At 39.9% G+C, this 18,088-nt stretch overlaps 1 protein-coding gene across 2 annotated transcripts in view; it reads left to right on the top strand.

Annotated features, from left to right (window-relative positions):
• FNDC3B (fibronectin type III domain containing 3B) overlaps positions 1–18,088 on the top strand; it is a 364,055-nt gene that overhangs the window by 71,355 nt on the left and 274,612 nt on the right. For both annotated transcript variants that reach the window (XM_025375210.1, XM_025375209.1), the window contains exon 2: positions 1,902–2,040. In XM_025375210.1, the coding sequence (XP_025230995.1) occupies positions 1,930–2,040 (111 nt within the window). In that variant the 5' untranslated portion in view covers positions 1,902–1,929. The remainder of the gene's footprint in view (positions 1–1,901; positions 2,041–18,088) is intronic.

Here is an 18,088-nt window from a genome sequence, read left to right as displayed (position 1 = left end):
TTGGATAAGAGAGAAGAGCTTCTATCCTTAGTTAGACTCACCTGTGAGATGTCAGAACCATGCCAAGCGGGAGAGAGCTTTGGTACTCACTAATGTAGCAGAGGGGATGCAGAGGAGACACAGAGCCACAGTCTGCACCACAGCCTCAATAGCGAGTGCCCAAGGAAAGGGGAAGAAGAGGTGAAAGTGCTTCTCCACTCTTAGATGCTTATACTCAGACCCCTTAATGTAAATTACTGCCCTGTTAATCCAACCTGCCATTTCGAAGAAACATTAAATGAGACATCATACTTAGCACTTTGGGAGGCCGAGGCAGGTGGATCACCTGAGGTCATGTCAGGAGTTCAAGACTGGCCTGGCCAACATGGCAAAACCCTGTCTCTACTAAAAATACGAAAATTAGCTGGGCAGAGTGGCACGCGCCTGTAATCCCAGCTACTTAGGAGGCTGAGGCAGGAGAATCGCTTGAACCTGGGAGGTGGAGGTTGCAGTGAACTGAGATCATGCCACTGCACTCCAGCCTAGGCAATACAGTGAGACTCCATTTAAAAAAAAAAAAAAAAAAGAAAAGATAGGCCTGTGTAGTGTCACCAAGTTGAGAAAATAGCCATTTTTCTCTCATGCATTATTAGTAAGATAAAGAATATTAGGAATGAAATTGAAATAGACATTAGATTTCTTCTCCATCATTTGACCTATTCATAGTTCAAACAATTAAGTCATGATGACATCAACGGGGACTATCTTAGTTTTAATTGTAAAAGAATCTGTTTTCTTTCATGAGGATAAACTATCAGACTTTGGGCTTGGTACTTTTATTTGCTTAGGAACTGAGTAATTGCCTCATAAAACAGCATGATGGTACTATTAACACCGAATTATAAGACCTGTTATTATAGAATTTGCTTTTCTGGTTGGGATAAGACTTCGTTTTTTTGTTGCTTAAAACAATTTGTTTCTCCAAATGGGTGTATAATAAACAGGTAAAATTTTGCCTATTTAAAATAAAAAAGTTTATAATCTCTTGGGTGGCTTTTATATATCTTTTGATACTTCCAAGAGAGGGCTTTTTCTGGGTGGGATGGAAGGAGGAGACATATATTTAACATTTAGAGTGGAGGTATTTAAGAATGAGAATAAGTATTTTATTTCTGTCATATCTACCTGAGACATATTTGAGGCAATTGTTTAAAAATTTGCCCCATTATTTTGTCTGATTTGAGTATTAGGAATTAAAGGGTTCATTGACCAAACGTCCTTGAATTTGAAATTTTGGGGACTCTATTATGAATGATAAATTTAACTGTGGGCTATATGGCAATTGTTCCTCAGATCATTTAAAATTGTGTGAGAGTGTCTGTGTGTATTTATATTTGTTCGTTTCTCCTTTGTCCATCTTTGCCATATATTTTAGGCATAATTGAAGAATATGTAAACACTTCTTAAGGAATAAGTTATAATTGTAAATAGGAATTTACTGTTATTTTCGTTCTATTGTATTGCAAAGCTAAATGACGGTGGCAAATACCATTATGGGATGAAAGTAGGCTTTGTGTTATTTTGAAAATGTGTATGAATTTCATTGGAATAAATGGAATAAACAGAATAGAAACAATGGCATCTACCTTTAAGCCTGACTGCACAAGTTTCCCTGGATATATCTGAGATACAGGCAAGTTATGTTCACATGGCCACTTAGAGATTCTGGTCTTTTGTCTCCTAGTTGAGGCTATTTCTTTGCCTTTGTTCTACCCCACTTTGGGGCCTGACATAGTAATACAGGGCTCTCAGATTAGAATAACTTAGGTTTCATGATGGAGCACTTAGATTGCTGACTTGTTATGTTACAGGTGATTTTTGTGGTCCTGAGTACTTTTTTAAAAGTGGTGGTTCTCTTGCAGGAAGCCAGCTGAGGGAAGTTCTCCATGAATGTACGTCACAATGATGATGACCGACCAAATCCCTCTGGAACTGCCACCATTGCTGAACGGAGAGGTAGCCATGATGCCCCACTTGGTGAATGGAGATGCAGCTCAGCAGGTTGGTGTAGGAAGAGGGGAATTTAAGTCAAATTGTCTAAGTGGGAAACGCAGTAACGCAGTATTTGATTTACTTTGGGATTCAAAGATTTGTGATTTCAAACCTTAGCATTTCTAGAGGTAAGTGTTTTTGTTGTAGAATTACTGTATCTTTTTTTTTTAATATTGTGATTTTAGAGAACAAAATCTTCCCTCATTCAGTTTGTATTCTTGAAACATTGAAAAGTGGATGACTTCTGAAGTGAGCCATTTTCAGATAGTGTACAGATCTTTGAAATAAAATGGCTGTTTATTCATGCCATGTTGTGCTTGACGAGTTTGCTTGGTTGGTCAGAGCTGCATGCTCAGAGGATCAGGTTTTGGCTTCACACAGGAGTGATCTCGGCAAGACGCGCAGGACACTGTGAACCCACCCTTGCTCCTGGAATTAGTCCTTCCAAATGTGTAGCTCATAAAAATCATGGTACCTTTTTTCCTCTAAATCTCCTTTGTCACTAGTTACTGAACATTGTGGAATAGAGAGTTATTTGTGAACTCGAGAAGTTATTTGTGAGCTCAGTCAAGTAGCACTTGGGGGAAACAATTTAGACAGTAAGTGAAACTTTAAAAAATTATTAGGAATTGAACTATTACCTCTAATGTTAATTAAAAATTTTTATTACAACAGTTGGGCTTGCTCAGTTTTATAACTAAATAGATATTTTATCTTTGTACCTTCTTCAGAAGCATAAAAGCAAATTTTTATTTTGTGAAAAGTAGAATTGAGAGCAAGTGCTGGGAAAATATTTACCCAAAATATATTCATAATTCAAATAAGTTAATAATTTATTTGGTGTCAGTGCATGCCCCCTGCTCTAATATATCATATAGTGTATTCACACTCTATCAATCATTGTATATTAATTCTTTGTATATACCTTTGTTGGAGCTGACCTTGCTGCTTAATAATTTATATTATTTTCTCCTGCATTGCACTATGAACCTCTTAAGAACAAAAAATGTATAATAGGTGCTCAGTAAATGTTTGTTAGTTGAATGCATTTCATGCCTTCTCACCACTGATGCAGACATCTCCCTTCCTGATTCCTCAATCTCTTCCTCTGCTGGATTACTTCCAGCAACGTACAGTAGTATCTTACTGCTCCCCACCCAGTAAAACAAAACCTCCTCACTTGATTCCACATCCCCCTCCAGTTGCTACCTCCTGTCCCCTTTTCCCTCTTTGGCAGTATTTCTCCACTTCCTCTCCTTCCTTACCGCCCATTCCTCACTTTACAGTCTTCACTCTGTGTTCTCATCTTCCTCTTCAGTCTTTAGCATGTCCTGTTGACTTTATCTCAGGAGTGTGTGCTGAATCCATCCTCTGCCGTATCCACTTCATTTCCACTACCATTGCTGGACCCTGCGCCATCATCTCACTAGGGTAGGGTAGGACAGCTCTTTTCACTGGTCTCTCTGCTTTACTTTTTGCCCCACCAGGAAGCATTCTCCACATAGATCCTGAGGTTTATTTCCAAATAAAAACTTTCTGATGTCATTAGCCTACCTCAGGCCACCTTCTCACACCTGGAGTGAAATCCAATCACGCTGCCTGGCTGCCAGCCTTCCTTGTTAGTGCTGGCCTGCCTCTCTGTCATTCTCTGCCTGCTCTCCTGCTCACTGTGCTCCATTAGTTCACGGGAAGGTTACAGAGTGTTGTGGATGGTTTCAAGATGCAGTGCTTGGTCTCCCAATTAAAAGAATTACTAATGCAAAGAAAAAAAAGACAAGGTATTTAGTCAAATGTGAGTAAACTTGGGAAACAACTTAGGTCTCTCAGATGTGGTCACCTCATTCCCGTTTGCCTGTGTAGCCGAGAGACCTGAGGCCACCCATCCATGTTGTACACCATGTTTATGTTTTGATGATTTCTTCCACATGTCTGTGATTTAGCTTGCCCTGCATATCTTACCTCAACTCTAAGCAGAAGCTGCTTAACAATTTTGGTTAATCATACTTTCAAAGCTGGATAAGGTGGTCCATGCCTGTAATCCTAGCTACTCAGGAGGCTGAAGTAGGAGAAGCCCTTGAGCCCAGGAGTTTGAGACCAGCCTGGGCAACATAGTGAGACCCCATCTCTAAAAAGAAAAAAAAAAAAAACTCACATTTTTATTAAATCTTTCTTTAATTAATCTTATTAAAACTTTCTCTAAAGCTAATAAGAAAAGAAGAATCTGTTAATGTATCTGTTTTATAAATGGTCAAAATAATCAAGCTTTATGAAAAAGTGGGGTTACACTTAAAAAAATCTCAGAAGAAGAAACTATTTGTCTTTTTAATTGTGTTTAATTGTGTTAAATATGTTTAATTGTGTTAGAAGCATTAACATCCTTGGCTCCAAGCTGTTACTTGGCATTAACTCTAACTTTTCTGTAATGGGCAAAATTGTTAAGTGTAGGTAAAGTGCATTAGAAATGTCCCTCTCAGCGGACCATCCCAAGATTTACCATGTTTTGTCATTGCCTCTATGTCACTGAGGCTCAGCCTAGGCAGTGGCCTCTGTGCCTGATATTTTTCTTCCTCATTCTGCTCCCAGAGTCTCCATCCTGTGTCTCCCTCATTCTTTCAAGCCTCCGTTCTTTCCTTTGGGTTTTAACATTTAGCATTGGCCTAAGTGGGCATGGCAGAGGCTTGGGGCCTGTGTGTTGAACCCAGGTGAAAGCACAAGGGGAAGACAGAGTGAGGGAGAAGGAAAAACCAAAAGTGGCAGAGAAACACAAGAGGAAGTAGGGAAAGGGGAAGGATAGACGGCAATTCAAAAGAACAAAGAACAGAGGTGAGTCTCCAAGACAGGATCCCAGAGCGTGGGGCTGCATGAGTTTTGAGTGCTTGCTCTGGGCACCTGCTGATATTTGCTGCTTGCCCTTAAGAGCCTGCATAGTGTAGTGCTCAGGTGGTTCCATGTTAAAGGATCAGGCTACAGCGGACATACCAGAGAAAGGGATCTGTACGAATGTTTTCTGAGGCTTTTACTGTGCTTTCTCACTGAAGCAACACCTTTTCATCTTGATAAGAACCTTTTGGAGGCACAGGATTGACTCTAGGGGTGGACATTGCAGGCACTATATAACAGACCCTTGGCGGTGGCATCCTGAGGTATGTGGCACCTCAGTCACCTCTCACATCATACTGTTGTAAAGAGCCATCCCCTGGCCATAGGGTTCTGCCTCTAAATGTCTGTTAGGAGTGTGTATGGTGACGCTTACCTTGTATGTGTTTACAGAGTTCTTAATACTTTGCAGCTGTGCAAAGGACATTCTAAACATTTCTATATATGCAAAAGAACTACCGCAGTTATGAGAAAACTCTTCAGTTCTCACAGCCCTCCTCCTTCTGATTTCTGTTCTGCTGGTTTCTGGATGTAATTAGGACTAGTTCTTGGCAGGATTCTCTGTTGCTTTCTGTCTCTCCAAATAAGACACACTGTTAATTTTCATTATTTGAAGTCACATTAGGTTGGAAACCTTGGTTTGTCATTTTATGCAGGTAGCAGGAAAAGGGCAGTAGTGAAAAGGATGATTCTTTTCTTAAAAAGAAAAGTCATCCTCATTATGAATGAAACTTTTAAAAGCGTTATCAACTAAAAATGAATAACAAGAAACAATGTGAACAGAAGCAGCTTACACAAGAGTTTTCCTTACTTAACAGCTTTATGAGGTATAATTCACATGTCATACCATTCACCCACTGAAAGTATACGATCATTGGAATCTAGTATATTCACAGAATTGTACAAGCTTGACTAAAATTAATTTTAGAACATTTTTATCACTCTAAAAAGAACCCTGGAGAGATCACTCCCTATTTCCTATTTTCTCTCTCCCTTCCCCCTATCCTAAGTAACCACTAATTCACTTACTTTCTGTTTCGGTAGGTAGATATTGCCTATTCTGGAATTTCATATAAATAAAATTACATAACATTTGGTCTTTTGTGTCTGTCATCCTTCACCCAACATCTTTTTTTTTTTTTTTTTTTGAGATGGAGTCTCACTCTGTTGCCCAGGCCGGAGTGCAATGGCACGATCTCCGCTAACTGCCATCTCCACCTCCCAGTTCAAGCGATTCTCCTGCCTCAGCCTCCTGAGTAGCTGGGATTACAGGCATGTGCCACCACCCCTGGCTAATTTTTGTATTTTTAGTAGAGATGGGGTTTCACCATCTTGGGCAGGATGGTCTTGAACTCCTGACCTCAAGTGATCCACCTGCATTGGCTTCCCAAAGTGCTGGGATTACATGTGTGAGACACCGTGCCCAGTTCACTCAACACATTTCTAAGGTTCATTCATATTGTAGCATGTGACAGTACTGTGTTCCTTTTTTATTGCCAAATATTTTACTGCATGGATCTACCACATTTTAGTAATCCACTCGTGATCTGATTGACATCTGAGTTATTTTCACTTTTTGGCTATTATGAGTATGCTGTTATGCACAGATTCTTGTGTGGACATGTTTTTGTTTCTCTTGTATATATAACCAAAAGTGATATTGAGTAGCTTTATTTTGAAGTATTATTTTCTAAATAAAGTTATCTCTGCTTTTTATCACTATTAATTTCTTCCACCTCTGAGTGACTACAGCCTAGCTTAGCTAAATAAAGTTTGCTTCCCTTAATATGCCTAATTGTATACTATTCTTGAGTTATAAAAATCAGGTTTCAACCTGAGTTTTTAATGTGTGGCTATATAAATGATGATGAGTGCCATTCAATAATCAGAAAATTGATGGCTTTGTTGACATATTCAGAAGCTAGTGGTATATTAACTTACCTGTGTTTGTTATGGACTTCTGCATTTTAGTGATTTTAAAATGTAGCAGCCAGTTTTGAGCACAAAAGAATAAACATCAGCCCAAATTCTGACTTTCTTATTGCTTTAATATTTTAATAATTTCTGAAGAATTATAGCAGCTACCAGTTAAACCATTAAATTAAAAACAGAAGTGCTGACACAGGGTGGCAGAGTTTACTGATTTGTTAATTTAACATGTGACACTTACAAGATATAAGGGTATCTGTGACCTGCATGAGAGTAGTGTGCCACTTTATATTATATTCTTAGTGACTTTGCTTAAATATGTATTTACTGAGGGTCAATTCCTAGTGGAACTGGATTGGATTAGATGCCTCTTTGACCTGACTAGCATTTAGCATATGGAGCACATCTAGTATATGATTTGTCATACTATTCTTCTTCCTTCTTGCCTCTTTTAATTCATCTATTCTTCTAGAATATTGCTGAGTGTTTTTAATGCTTCTTCTTCAGAAAGTAGAACTCCTTAAACACATACAGAAAACCCTCCTCTCCTGCTAGCTCAGGATAACGTGTCATCTACTTACCCTGGAAGGCAGAAGGCAATTGCCTCAATCATGTCCAATTCTCTTGACTTTGCCTATTCCTGTTGATCAGCACTTAGCATGTCATTTCATGGAGAGAGTTTTTTCCCCTCTTTTGTTTCTTCTTTTGAAAGCCCTTGTTTCCTCTAGACAGAATATGTAACCAGAGTTTTTTCCTAGAGCGTTCTTTTGAATACACATTTCCAGATAGTACGTTCAACATATTAAAGCTTTCCACCCTCAGATGGTGCTCATCATCAGCATGTCTTTTATATCAAATGTGCCCCTCCTCCTAATCCAGTGACCTTTTCCGTTCTGGTTGATATCTTCTTAATAACCTTCTCCTTGATGGCTTCCTTCTTGCATTGAGTAGTTCAAATCCTGTCACCGCACAGGTTTACTCCTTAAATATACTGAGAGCCACGGTGTCAGGGGCCCATGAAGAGTTTTGCTTACATGACAGAGTTTGTCTCCTCCTCAGAAATCCCAACAGAAAGGAAGGTTTTTCATCAGTATATTGTAGAAAAATGAATAAACAACTCTTGGGAAGATTACCCAGGAGAAAGAAGGATATTCAGATGAGAATGGGAGTGACAATTAAGAAAGAGACTGCAGCTGTTATTGCTAAATAACATTATAGAAGAGCTCCTTTTGTGGTAGAATCCTGTTGTGGGCTGAGGCTTGAGCTAGAAAGTAGAAAGAGGCTGGTCAAATGTTGGGTATGGAAAACCAAGTATGGGGAAGCTCGGCCTTGGATCACATTCTTCAGCATCAAGATGCATGAGAAATGCACAAGCTGGGCAAATGCTTGAATAAAATTATTATTGCTGACTACCATTCATGTTTCCTCTACCACTCAAACTTATAAAGCCCTCCAGTGTCAAGATACTGTCAGCTTCTCTCCTTTGAAATTGGGGTGGAAAAGAATGAGAGGATAAGATTTATGACTAAATTTAGGAGTGATTGAATAATAGATTTGTTCATTTTAATAAGTATTTATCAAATGTCTTGTATGCCAGCACTGTATTAGGTGCTGGCGACAGAAAGATGAATAAGGCACTGTTCTTGCCCTAAAGGAATGAGCAGTCTAGTTGAGGAGCAAAATATGGCCTACCAAAAAAAAAAAAAGAGACTGTATTTACACATACATTGAGTCACAGGAGAGTGTTTGGATTGTAGAGTGTCACAGCGCGTAGGAGTTCAGAGGAGGAATTGAGGACTGGGATAGGTGGGCAGGAAAACAGACCAGGCTAGGAAAAGTATCTGTGAGGAGGCTGAGCCTGGGTCAGATCAGATTTAAAATGAAGTGAAGGCTAGAATGATCCAGACTTTGTACATCAAGTAATCCGTTTCTGTTTTATTAAAGGAGAATACATTATAGGGATTACATACGCAATGGAGAGCTATTAGGGGTACTACAAACAAACCTTATCTGCATAGTCGGTGATCTCTTTGCTTGAACTTTTGCTATTTAGTGTCTTTGTTAGTGAATGTATTTGTCCTCTGATTCTCCAGTCTGGCGGTCCACCCTTCCGCTTGATGCCTGTTGCTCAGAATTACCGACTCCACAGTGGGGCAGATCACAAGCACCCTCAACCAGATCCACTTTCCAGCTGCGGAGGCAGCAACCCCTGCTTTGAGGGCCTCCTTTTAACTACAAAAAAAAGGTGTGATTTTATCCAGATCTGCGGTCTGACTTTTCAGACCTCTCTAAGTTAGTTTTGCCAGTTTTGCTCACTACAAAAGCTTCCAAAAAGGCATAGCCTATGCAGAATCTCAGTCTTATAAAGGAAAATGTTGATGCCATGTTATCAGAGGGTGTTGTTATATGTGGCAACCCCAATAATTAGAACATAGGACATATAATTATGGCAGCCCTGAGCTGTCTGGGTTGAGAGACACTTCAGAATTTAATTAGCCAAAGGCAATAATAATAAGATATAAGATGTAGTCAGTATCCTTCAAATGCTAGAAATTGAGGTGCCTTCCCAACAGGAAGGATTAAGGTAAAATACTGGCATGTTAGCGTTGCATTGCAGAATAATGGCAATTTTAAATTCTAAGGTGATTTTAACGTTATGATTGTTTTCAAATTATTGCAATTTTTGGCTGTCTGATTTCCTTGTCAACTCAGGGTGGGTAGGGACTGTGTCTCTCTTGTTCATGCTGTGCCTGGTATCTGAAGTAACATTCAGTAAGTCTTTTTGAATGCATGAAGGATGAAAGCAATGAACAGATTTAATTCATCTATATCAGTGCTTGAAAACTAGCTTATTGCCTTTGTCATACAGGCATGGGTGTACGTGTGTGTGTATTGTTTTTGTTTTACCTTTAGTTTAAAAGAAAAGGATTTCAGTACCAATATTAAAAATGGGAAGATTTATATAAAACTCTGGATTTTTCTGTTTATCTGGAAAAACCAGAAGACATATGCCTGTAATCCCAACACTTTTGGGAGGCCGAGGTGGGAGGATCACCTGAGGTCCGGAGTTCAGGACCAGTCTGACCAACATGGTGAAACCCCATCTCAACTAAGTACAAAAAATTGGCCAGGCATGGTGCTGCATGCCTGTAGTCCCAGCAACTCGGGAGGCTGAGGCAGGAGAATCACTTGAACACAGGAGGCGGAGGTTGCAGTGAGCTGAGATTACGCCATTGCACTCTACCCTGGGCAACAAGAATGAAACTCTGTCTCAAACAAAACAAAACAAAACAAAACAAGAAACAGAAGATGTGATAACACTGGGCTGGTCCTTCCTACCTGGCAACAATTGACACAGAAGTTGCAGCCATTTGCTGTTGATGGGGAATGTCCTCTTCAGTGCCTATTCTGTCCACTTAGTTTCCAAGCCTGCCTGAACTCTGTGGTCATCCTGGTTTGGAATCTGGAAATTGTTAACTTTTTAAACTTTAAATTGCATCTTGTGCTCATGCATACCATATTTTAAATACAGAAAAATGATTAAGATTTTTTTTCAAGCACATGCATTATTTATCACACTGATAATGTGTTTTAGAATCTTTTAGTTGTCTACTTGCCCCATGACTTGTAAAATGAATTAGGCTGGGCGCTGGTTCATGTGGCTTTGTAGAAGGATTTCAGCTTTACCTCTTACATGTTAGGACCCATGTGAGTTTTTTTGTTTTGTTTTTTGGCTTTTAGTTTTTAGGATTTGAGGCCCCCAATAAGTGCCACATGGAACATTTACTAAAGCCTAGAAAGGCCAAAAGAAACAATCCTATCCCTTAGTTTTACTGTTTACAGTCTAGTTAGGAGACATTAAACACAGATGCAAGGTAAAAGTATTCCAAGCGCAGAGATGCAAATACTTGTGTTTATATTCTTTTTTACAGTTTCCAAGAATTAAGTCTTTAAGTATTTATTGAAAGAGTTTTTTTTTTTTTTTTTAAGGGTAAACTTTTCCTGGTATTACCTAGATGAGGAATTTTTATTTAAAGCATTTATGTATGTATGTATGTATTTGAGACAGCGTCGCCTTATGTTGCCCAGGCTGGTCTTGAACTCCTGGGCTCAGATGATCCTCCTGCCATGGCTTTCCAAAGTGCTGGGATTACAGGTGTGAGCCACTGTGCCCAGTCGTAAAGCATTTCCGTATTAACTTTTAAAAAAATAAGATTAAATTGGATAGATTTCCAAACTCTGATTTCTCTTTTTCTTGTTTTGAAAATGTATATTTGTCATGTTGAATGTGATGTGATAGCTATTGATGTATCTCATAGTACAGTAAAAGTAGTATATAAACACAGGAGGAAAAGATGAGACACTTCTGCATCCAGAATGTGTTAAGATGAGACACTTCTGCATCCAGAATATGTTTGCACATAATCGTTTTCATGTAGGCAGACTCTTTTCTTTTTTAGTCCAAATGATTGATTTAAACATATGACTATATAAAATATATGCGTTACACTCCAAACATGACAGTAGTAAGCAAGCTGCGTAAAATTCGTAACATTAATCTCCAAGTTCCAAATGCAGATACTCATTCTCGTTCTTTTTTTTCTCTCTCCTACATTTCCAAATGCAAAAATAAACAGCCTGCCAAGGAGCAAGTTGCTAAAGTGCTGTAGTGTTTTATCTAGGTAATCTTGGGTTTAGCTGCCTTTAGATTATATTTGTTTCCTCATTTAAATTGGCATTGGCCACAACTAGGTGCCTCTTGGTCATTTACTGGTCAGCTTTAATGTTACAATAACTTGAAGCTAGACATGGTGCGTCCCCAGAAGAAACAATATACACGTGCTGCTTTAGTGTGAATGCCTACATTGGTATTTCTTCCCTGCCCTGGGCCTTTTTCCTTAACAGGTGACTGTCAGATCAGATCATCTGTTGAGAGGGAATGTGTTTTACCTGAGCTGCAGGTGTGTTCAGCACTTTGATTAGCAAGAATAATTTGGCCCTCCCTTCCTGGGTGTCCTCTCTTTCCTGCCCCTTCCCTGCTCTTTGCAGCATAGTAGACAAGCATTTGAATAAAATGGACAATCTGCATTTAGCACATTACCCTTCCAAAGGCTTCTGCTTTGCAAATAATTGGGCAGTTAAGTGGAGACAGGGAAGATCCAGAGGTAAATGTGGTCTAGTTTTGGGTGCAGGTTGACTACAAAGTATGTCAGTAAACTTGTTACTAAGGTTCCATTTCGGCTGTTTAAAAAAATACAAATCAATTCTTGTTAGCCACACCTTAGATTTGAAGGGAAATGGACTTGTGTTATTGACCAATTATATTACATGGCTTTTAATTTTCAGGAAGGGTCATTAATATGTTTTGTTTTTGAGACTCACTTTGTTCCCCAGGCTGTAGTACGGTGATACAGTCCCAGCTCACTGCAGCCTCAATCTTCTGGGCTCAAGCTATCCTCTCACCTCAGCCTTCTGAGTAGCTGGGACTACAGGCGTGTACCAGCATGGCCTGGCTACTTACTTTTATTTTTTGTAGAGACAGTCCCCCTATGTTGCCCAAGCTGGTCTCAAACTCCTGGTTTTAAGCCATCGTCCTGCCTAGACCTCCCAAAATGTGGGATTACACAGGTGTGACCCTCTGTGCCAGGCCTTAACCAAACCTTTTCTTTTTGTTGTTGTTGTTATATTCATGCACTCAGAAGTTGATAATTTTTTTTTTTTTGAGCTGGGGTCTCATCCTTTCACCCAGGCTGGAATACAGTAAAATGTTTTTGTGTTTTCTAAGCAGTGGTTAGAAACATTAATCACTGAGCATGTTACTGTCTCAGAAGTTTCTTTGGTCTTTATATTGGAGTGCTGAGTTGTCATTCTAGTTCATGGGAGAAGCTATGACATACAGAAGGATGTGCTTTAATTAGCGATGTTGTTTGGTAGTTAAATAGGCCACAGTAATGCAGCAAATTTTTAATTTTTATTTTATATTGCCAGAATGTATCTGTTTAGAACCCATTTAAACTCTTGTCACCTTGGCAAAAAGGTCACATGGAAAACATCTTTATAGAATGGTGATTTCTTTATAATTTACTTGATGGCTTTAGTCGTGACTGAATGTAAAACTATAAAATATTAATATGAATTGCAAATGAATGGCATCCATATTTTTCTCTTAGGGTTTGTGATAGGAAATTAGATACTGGGTTTATCTATATGGATAATATCTGTCTGTTTTCAGGACACAGGGAATCGATGGTGGAGTTGGGTGTTAGAAGACATCATCCTTTCATAGATCGGTGTCCACATCCAGCTTACTTCCCACAGTCTCTTGCTTTCTCATTTTTAAGGTGGTTTACTCAGGATGAGAGTTCTCCTACTTTTTATTGACTACTTCTGCACACTATGCTACTCCAAGCAATCTTGGAACTTTTTTTTTTCTCTCTAGATGAAGTCTTGTTCTGTCCTCCAGGCTGGAGTGCAATGGCGTGATCTCAGCTCACTGCAACATACGCCTCCCTGGTTCAAGCAATTCTCCTGCCTAAGCCTCCCGAGTAGCTGGGATTACAGGCACCCCTACCACGCCCGGCGAATTTTTAAATTTTTAGTAGAGATGAAGTTTCACCACGTTGGCCAGTCTGGTCTCAGAGTCCCAGCCTCAAGTGATCTGCCCGCCTTGGCCTCCCAAAGTGCTGGGATTTCAGGCATGAGCCACCACACCTGGGCCAATCTTGGAACTTTGAAGAGCCTCCATTAACAAGGCAGTAAGATAGGTGTCACACCAGGTGTGAGTGCCGTCTTTAGAGGGGTACAGTGACCCATTTTCTAACAGTTATTCTTAAACCTAGAGGGAAATATAGGACAAAAGATGCTGTAAGGTTGACTCTTCCAGAGATTTCCATACCTTAGCAATCTAAAAACTGTACGAAAGGTCAGAGTTAGGACTTTGAAAGAATGCTAAGTGTTTGACAAAATTTTTGGCATTTACCTCAGTCTTAAGTGCTACTTTGGAAGCCTGCTGATCACGAGAATGCTTTTAGTCTCAGCCCAATCTCAACTTCTACTTGAGTGGTTATCTGTGGACACTAAGTTAAAATTGTTGGAAACAGTGGCTTTTAATGGATATTTTTATCTCTTTCTTCCTGCTGAGGTGGAGGGAAGGATTAGTGACCATTGGGGAGGGCTTATGAGGTGCTGGGGCTGGTGCTGAGCACTTACACACATTATTTCATCCAGTAATTACACACCCTGTAAGGCGGCAATCATCTTTATAGACAAAACCCGAGGGGAGAAAGGTTACGTACTTGTAACTGGCAAATCACAGAGCTGGGATTCGAACCCACGTATCTCTTTTTCCAAAACTCAGATCCTGCCTTCTGGGAAAGGTGGAGCTGCCTGGGTTGGACTTACCTCTCAGTCTTGTTCAGGTAAACAGCTGGGGAAAGAGATGGGACTAGGTTTTTGCACAGTAGTAAATTGTAAAGTTTATAGAGGCCGTTCCTCTTCATTATCTTACATGATTTCCACATTAACTCCAGAAGGTGGCAGTGCCTCTGGCTCCCCAGCTTCTGAAAAATTGAGGACTAAACAGCAGTGGTAGTGTCAGAAGGCCTGGAGGTCAAAAGGAGTTGGGAGTGAAATCTTCTGAAGCCCCAGCCTGGGTCACAGCAGCGTCTCCCTTTTTTCCTTAGGGAATGGTTCTTTTCTTGAGATTGGCAATAGGAGGGCTGCTCTCTTGCGGGTCAGCAGCTGCTGAGAGATGATGGTGGCCAGAAAAGGGTAGTAGAGGGTAGTAGTAGGTAGACATAGTAGAGGTAGTAGAGTTTCCTCCCCTGTGGGAGTCTCACCCTGGACTTAGAAAGGCCCTGCCTTTTCTTCCCAAACCCCATCCTTCATTTCCATTAAAAAATTACATCACCCTAGAGGCAGCTTTGAGACTAAAGAAGTTTAAAACCTTGTAAGATTTGAACATATTAAGTGGTTTTTCATTCTGAATTTACAGAGTAATACCAGGATAAAAGAAACAAAGTTTATCCTTCAAAAGGAAAGAAAATGACCACAGGTATTTCTTAAATCTCTCACCTCTACTTTTCCTGTTTTCTAAGGGGAATACAGAATTAAGTGTCACGCAGATTTTTACTGTGAACAGTGATGCCATACCTGGTTGCTCATGAGTTCGTCGTTTTCTTTGTTTTAGATTGATGAAGGACTGCTTGGATTTTGACTTTCCTGAAGATGTTAATTATATGTTTCAAAAATCATGTGTTCTGCTAAAAATCACTTATGCATAGCCTTGAAAAAAGAACTGGAGGCAGGGAGTTGCTTCAGGGTGCAGAATATTGTTTTGGAGGCCTTGAGAAATAAATCTTGAGTTAGTTCATTTACCACCAAGACATATTTAGTCACTGTATATAAACAAAAGAAGTCACAGTGTGCCTGGACATTATTTGTCCCAGATGGAGTTTAAACTTGGCTCATTATACTGCACTGATGTCATGGTGCATAAACTGGCTCTGAATTCAACGTGCATAGAATCGGCTGTGCTTGTATGTGCTGAGGACATGCGGGAGGAGGGGCAGGGCTGGCTGGAAAATCTTTGTCACATTTTTCCTTTGCTCTCTGTAGAGACTAGTGTCAGTCTTGAATTTGGACTTGGTGCAGAATGAGGGAAGAATTGGAATAATCTGTTAATGTGTACGAGTCAGTATGTGTATGTCCTCAAAGCTGTAGTGCTTCCAGGACCAAGAATCTAAGTGTGCCTGGCTTTCCAACAGTTACTTAACAAAGCTCTAGTAACTCAAATCTAGAAAGGAAAATCTTAAAAGCATTACATTTTAAAAGAGCACGTTTAGTGTGTTTGCCTTGAAGTCTTAAATCTGGACAGCTTCTTTAAACTTTGCAATCATCTTAAGTATCCAGCTGTAAAATTCTGTTTTCCCGAATTGTATGGTGGACAATGTCTCAAACTAGTTGCTTAAAAGTATGTAAAAAGGTGGCCGAATTTAATTCTTCCTGTGTGCTTTGAGAGGGCAGCTTGTGGGTGAGAAAACTGAGCTGGAGAGGGTCCTTTCCTGGACTTCTGAGCCCTTAATAGGAAATTTCCACATACTGTGGTGTTACTTTATTACTTTTTATTGCTGGCTTTTGTTGTGATAATCTTAATAAGAAGCATTTCCAAGTAATTCAAACCATTTTGTAGATGTAAAGGGCTTAGATTTCAGAACTTCTGTGAATGGATTCCTGTAGGAGTCACTCTTGTTGCCGGGACACAGAAGCTGAGCAGACACTGGAATGTGAATGCATTGGGAGGTGGACCTTTAAGGAGAGCGCAAATGTTTACCAAAGAGAAAATCTGGTCAGAGGTGAGAAGTGGTTGGCTTTAGATTTTATTGAGAGCATGAAACGTGGCAGATTTGGTAAAAATTTTTTCTTGAGATTGTAATTTTACTTAACTGAGAGACTTGTCACTGGTAGGAATTTGAAGAAAAAGAAATTGGGGGTAGAAGGCTCTCCTTCAGGGAGGAACGCATATTTCCTAGAAGAGAACTTGTCCTGCCTTTGGGGATGTTCCTTTGACCTGGTTAACTGCATTCTCTTTATTTTAGCAGTCTTGTTGAATTATCTCCATATTGAATTGACATGGTGAAACCACACCTAGTAGAGGGGAGAAGTGGTGGTGTGGGCTAGATGAGTATGCATTTTGGTCAGACATGGCCGGATTCCAGTCACTTTGTAGTTTTGTGACCTTGGAAGGGTTGCTTTTCTTCTTCAAGCCTCAGTTTCCCCATTTGTAAAATCTAGTTAATATCTACCTAGCAGATGACAGGGATTCAATAAGTAGTAGTTGTTTCTTAATCATTATAGAAAAAAACCTGGAAAAAGGAGTTGATAAAGTACCTTGCATCATGCCGAATTAATCTTACAGATGTGATATTGAGGATACAGCTTTTGTTGTTTTTGTTTTTGTTTTTTTTTTAACAAAGAACAGTACATTTTTATTTTTAATTTTAACTTATTATTTATTATTATTATTTTGAGACAGAGTCTCACTGTGTTGCCCAGGATGGAGTGCCGTAGCAGCTGCCGCCTCCTGAGTTCAAGCGATTCTCATGCCTCAGCCTCCAGAGTAGCTGAGACTACAGGCACCCACCATTATGCCCGGCTAATTTTTGTATTTTTAATAGTGACGGAGTGTTGGTCATGCTGGTCGTGAACATCTGATGTCAAGTGGTCCACCTGTCTCGGCTTCCCAAAGTGCTGGGATTATAGGCGTGAGCCACCACACCTGGCTGACGATACAGCTTTTGAACCCTCTATTCTTTGAAGAAAACAGTATTAAAACTTTTGGAGTAGTGGATATCCTTGCTCCTTATTTTGAACAGTGAGAGTCCTAAAGCCCAGGAAAACCCAAAACATATTTGCCATGTATCCTACGGGTTGTGTTGAGCAAGGGGAGCTTCACCTACAATGTGTGCCCTTGGACCTTGAGTTCCCAGTGTTTGCTTAGGTCCCCTTGGGGGCTTCCTGTTATTGTATATTATTTTTCAGTCAGCTTTGGATTCAGGCTTCAGGTAGGGCAGTGAGCAAAATGAGGCAATGGATACATTCACATCTTCTTACCAGGATCTTTCTAGTTTACTTGCTTATGTTTTTAATCCTAGATATTTTCTTTGCATGTGTTATTACCACAAAGATCAATATTGGGCATTCGCACCCCATCACTTCCCTTTTCCTGATTTGGAGAAAAGAGGGGACTCAAAAAACAAATACTGCTTACTTTTCAGTTTTGCCTGAGGCTAGCTGTGGTCTGTTGCACACAGACTGGGGTCTCAAAGGTGTGTGTGAATAGACAGTTTGGGTGTAGGGGCCTGGGACGAGCTTGGAGACTGGGAATCTTGGGGGTGGGGCTGAGGAGTGGGGAGTGGGAGTATATGTGACCAGAAAATAGTGGCATGAGGAATAGACGGTAGTACTCTTCTCATGTGGTCAAAGGTCACTTTTAAAGTTATTAGGTATTCCTGGATAGTATCCTTAGTTGAGTGGAACTCTTCTGCAGCTTTTAGATTGTATCATTTTCCCCCTTAAAGATACCTGTTGGATAATCATAAATGTGGGCTGCAAGGAGGAAGTGTTCATTTATACATGAAAACAAGCTTCACAAAGTGTGGCCAGTGGAAAAAACTCTGGAAGTGAAATGGGATCTCCTTTCTGCGTGGTTTATATCTTGATTGTCTGAGGATTGGATTTAACGGTTAAAAAT

The sequence above is a fragment of the Theropithecus gelada genome, chromosome 2, assembly GCF_003255815.1.
Source record: "Theropithecus gelada isolate Dixy chromosome 2, Tgel_1.0, whole genome shotgun sequence".
Lineage (NCBI taxonomy): Eukaryota > Metazoa > Chordata > Mammalia > Primates > Cercopithecidae > Theropithecus > Theropithecus gelada.
The sequence above is the reverse complement of the archived record's forward strand: the minus strand, read 5'-3'. Positions and strand labels throughout refer to the sequence as shown.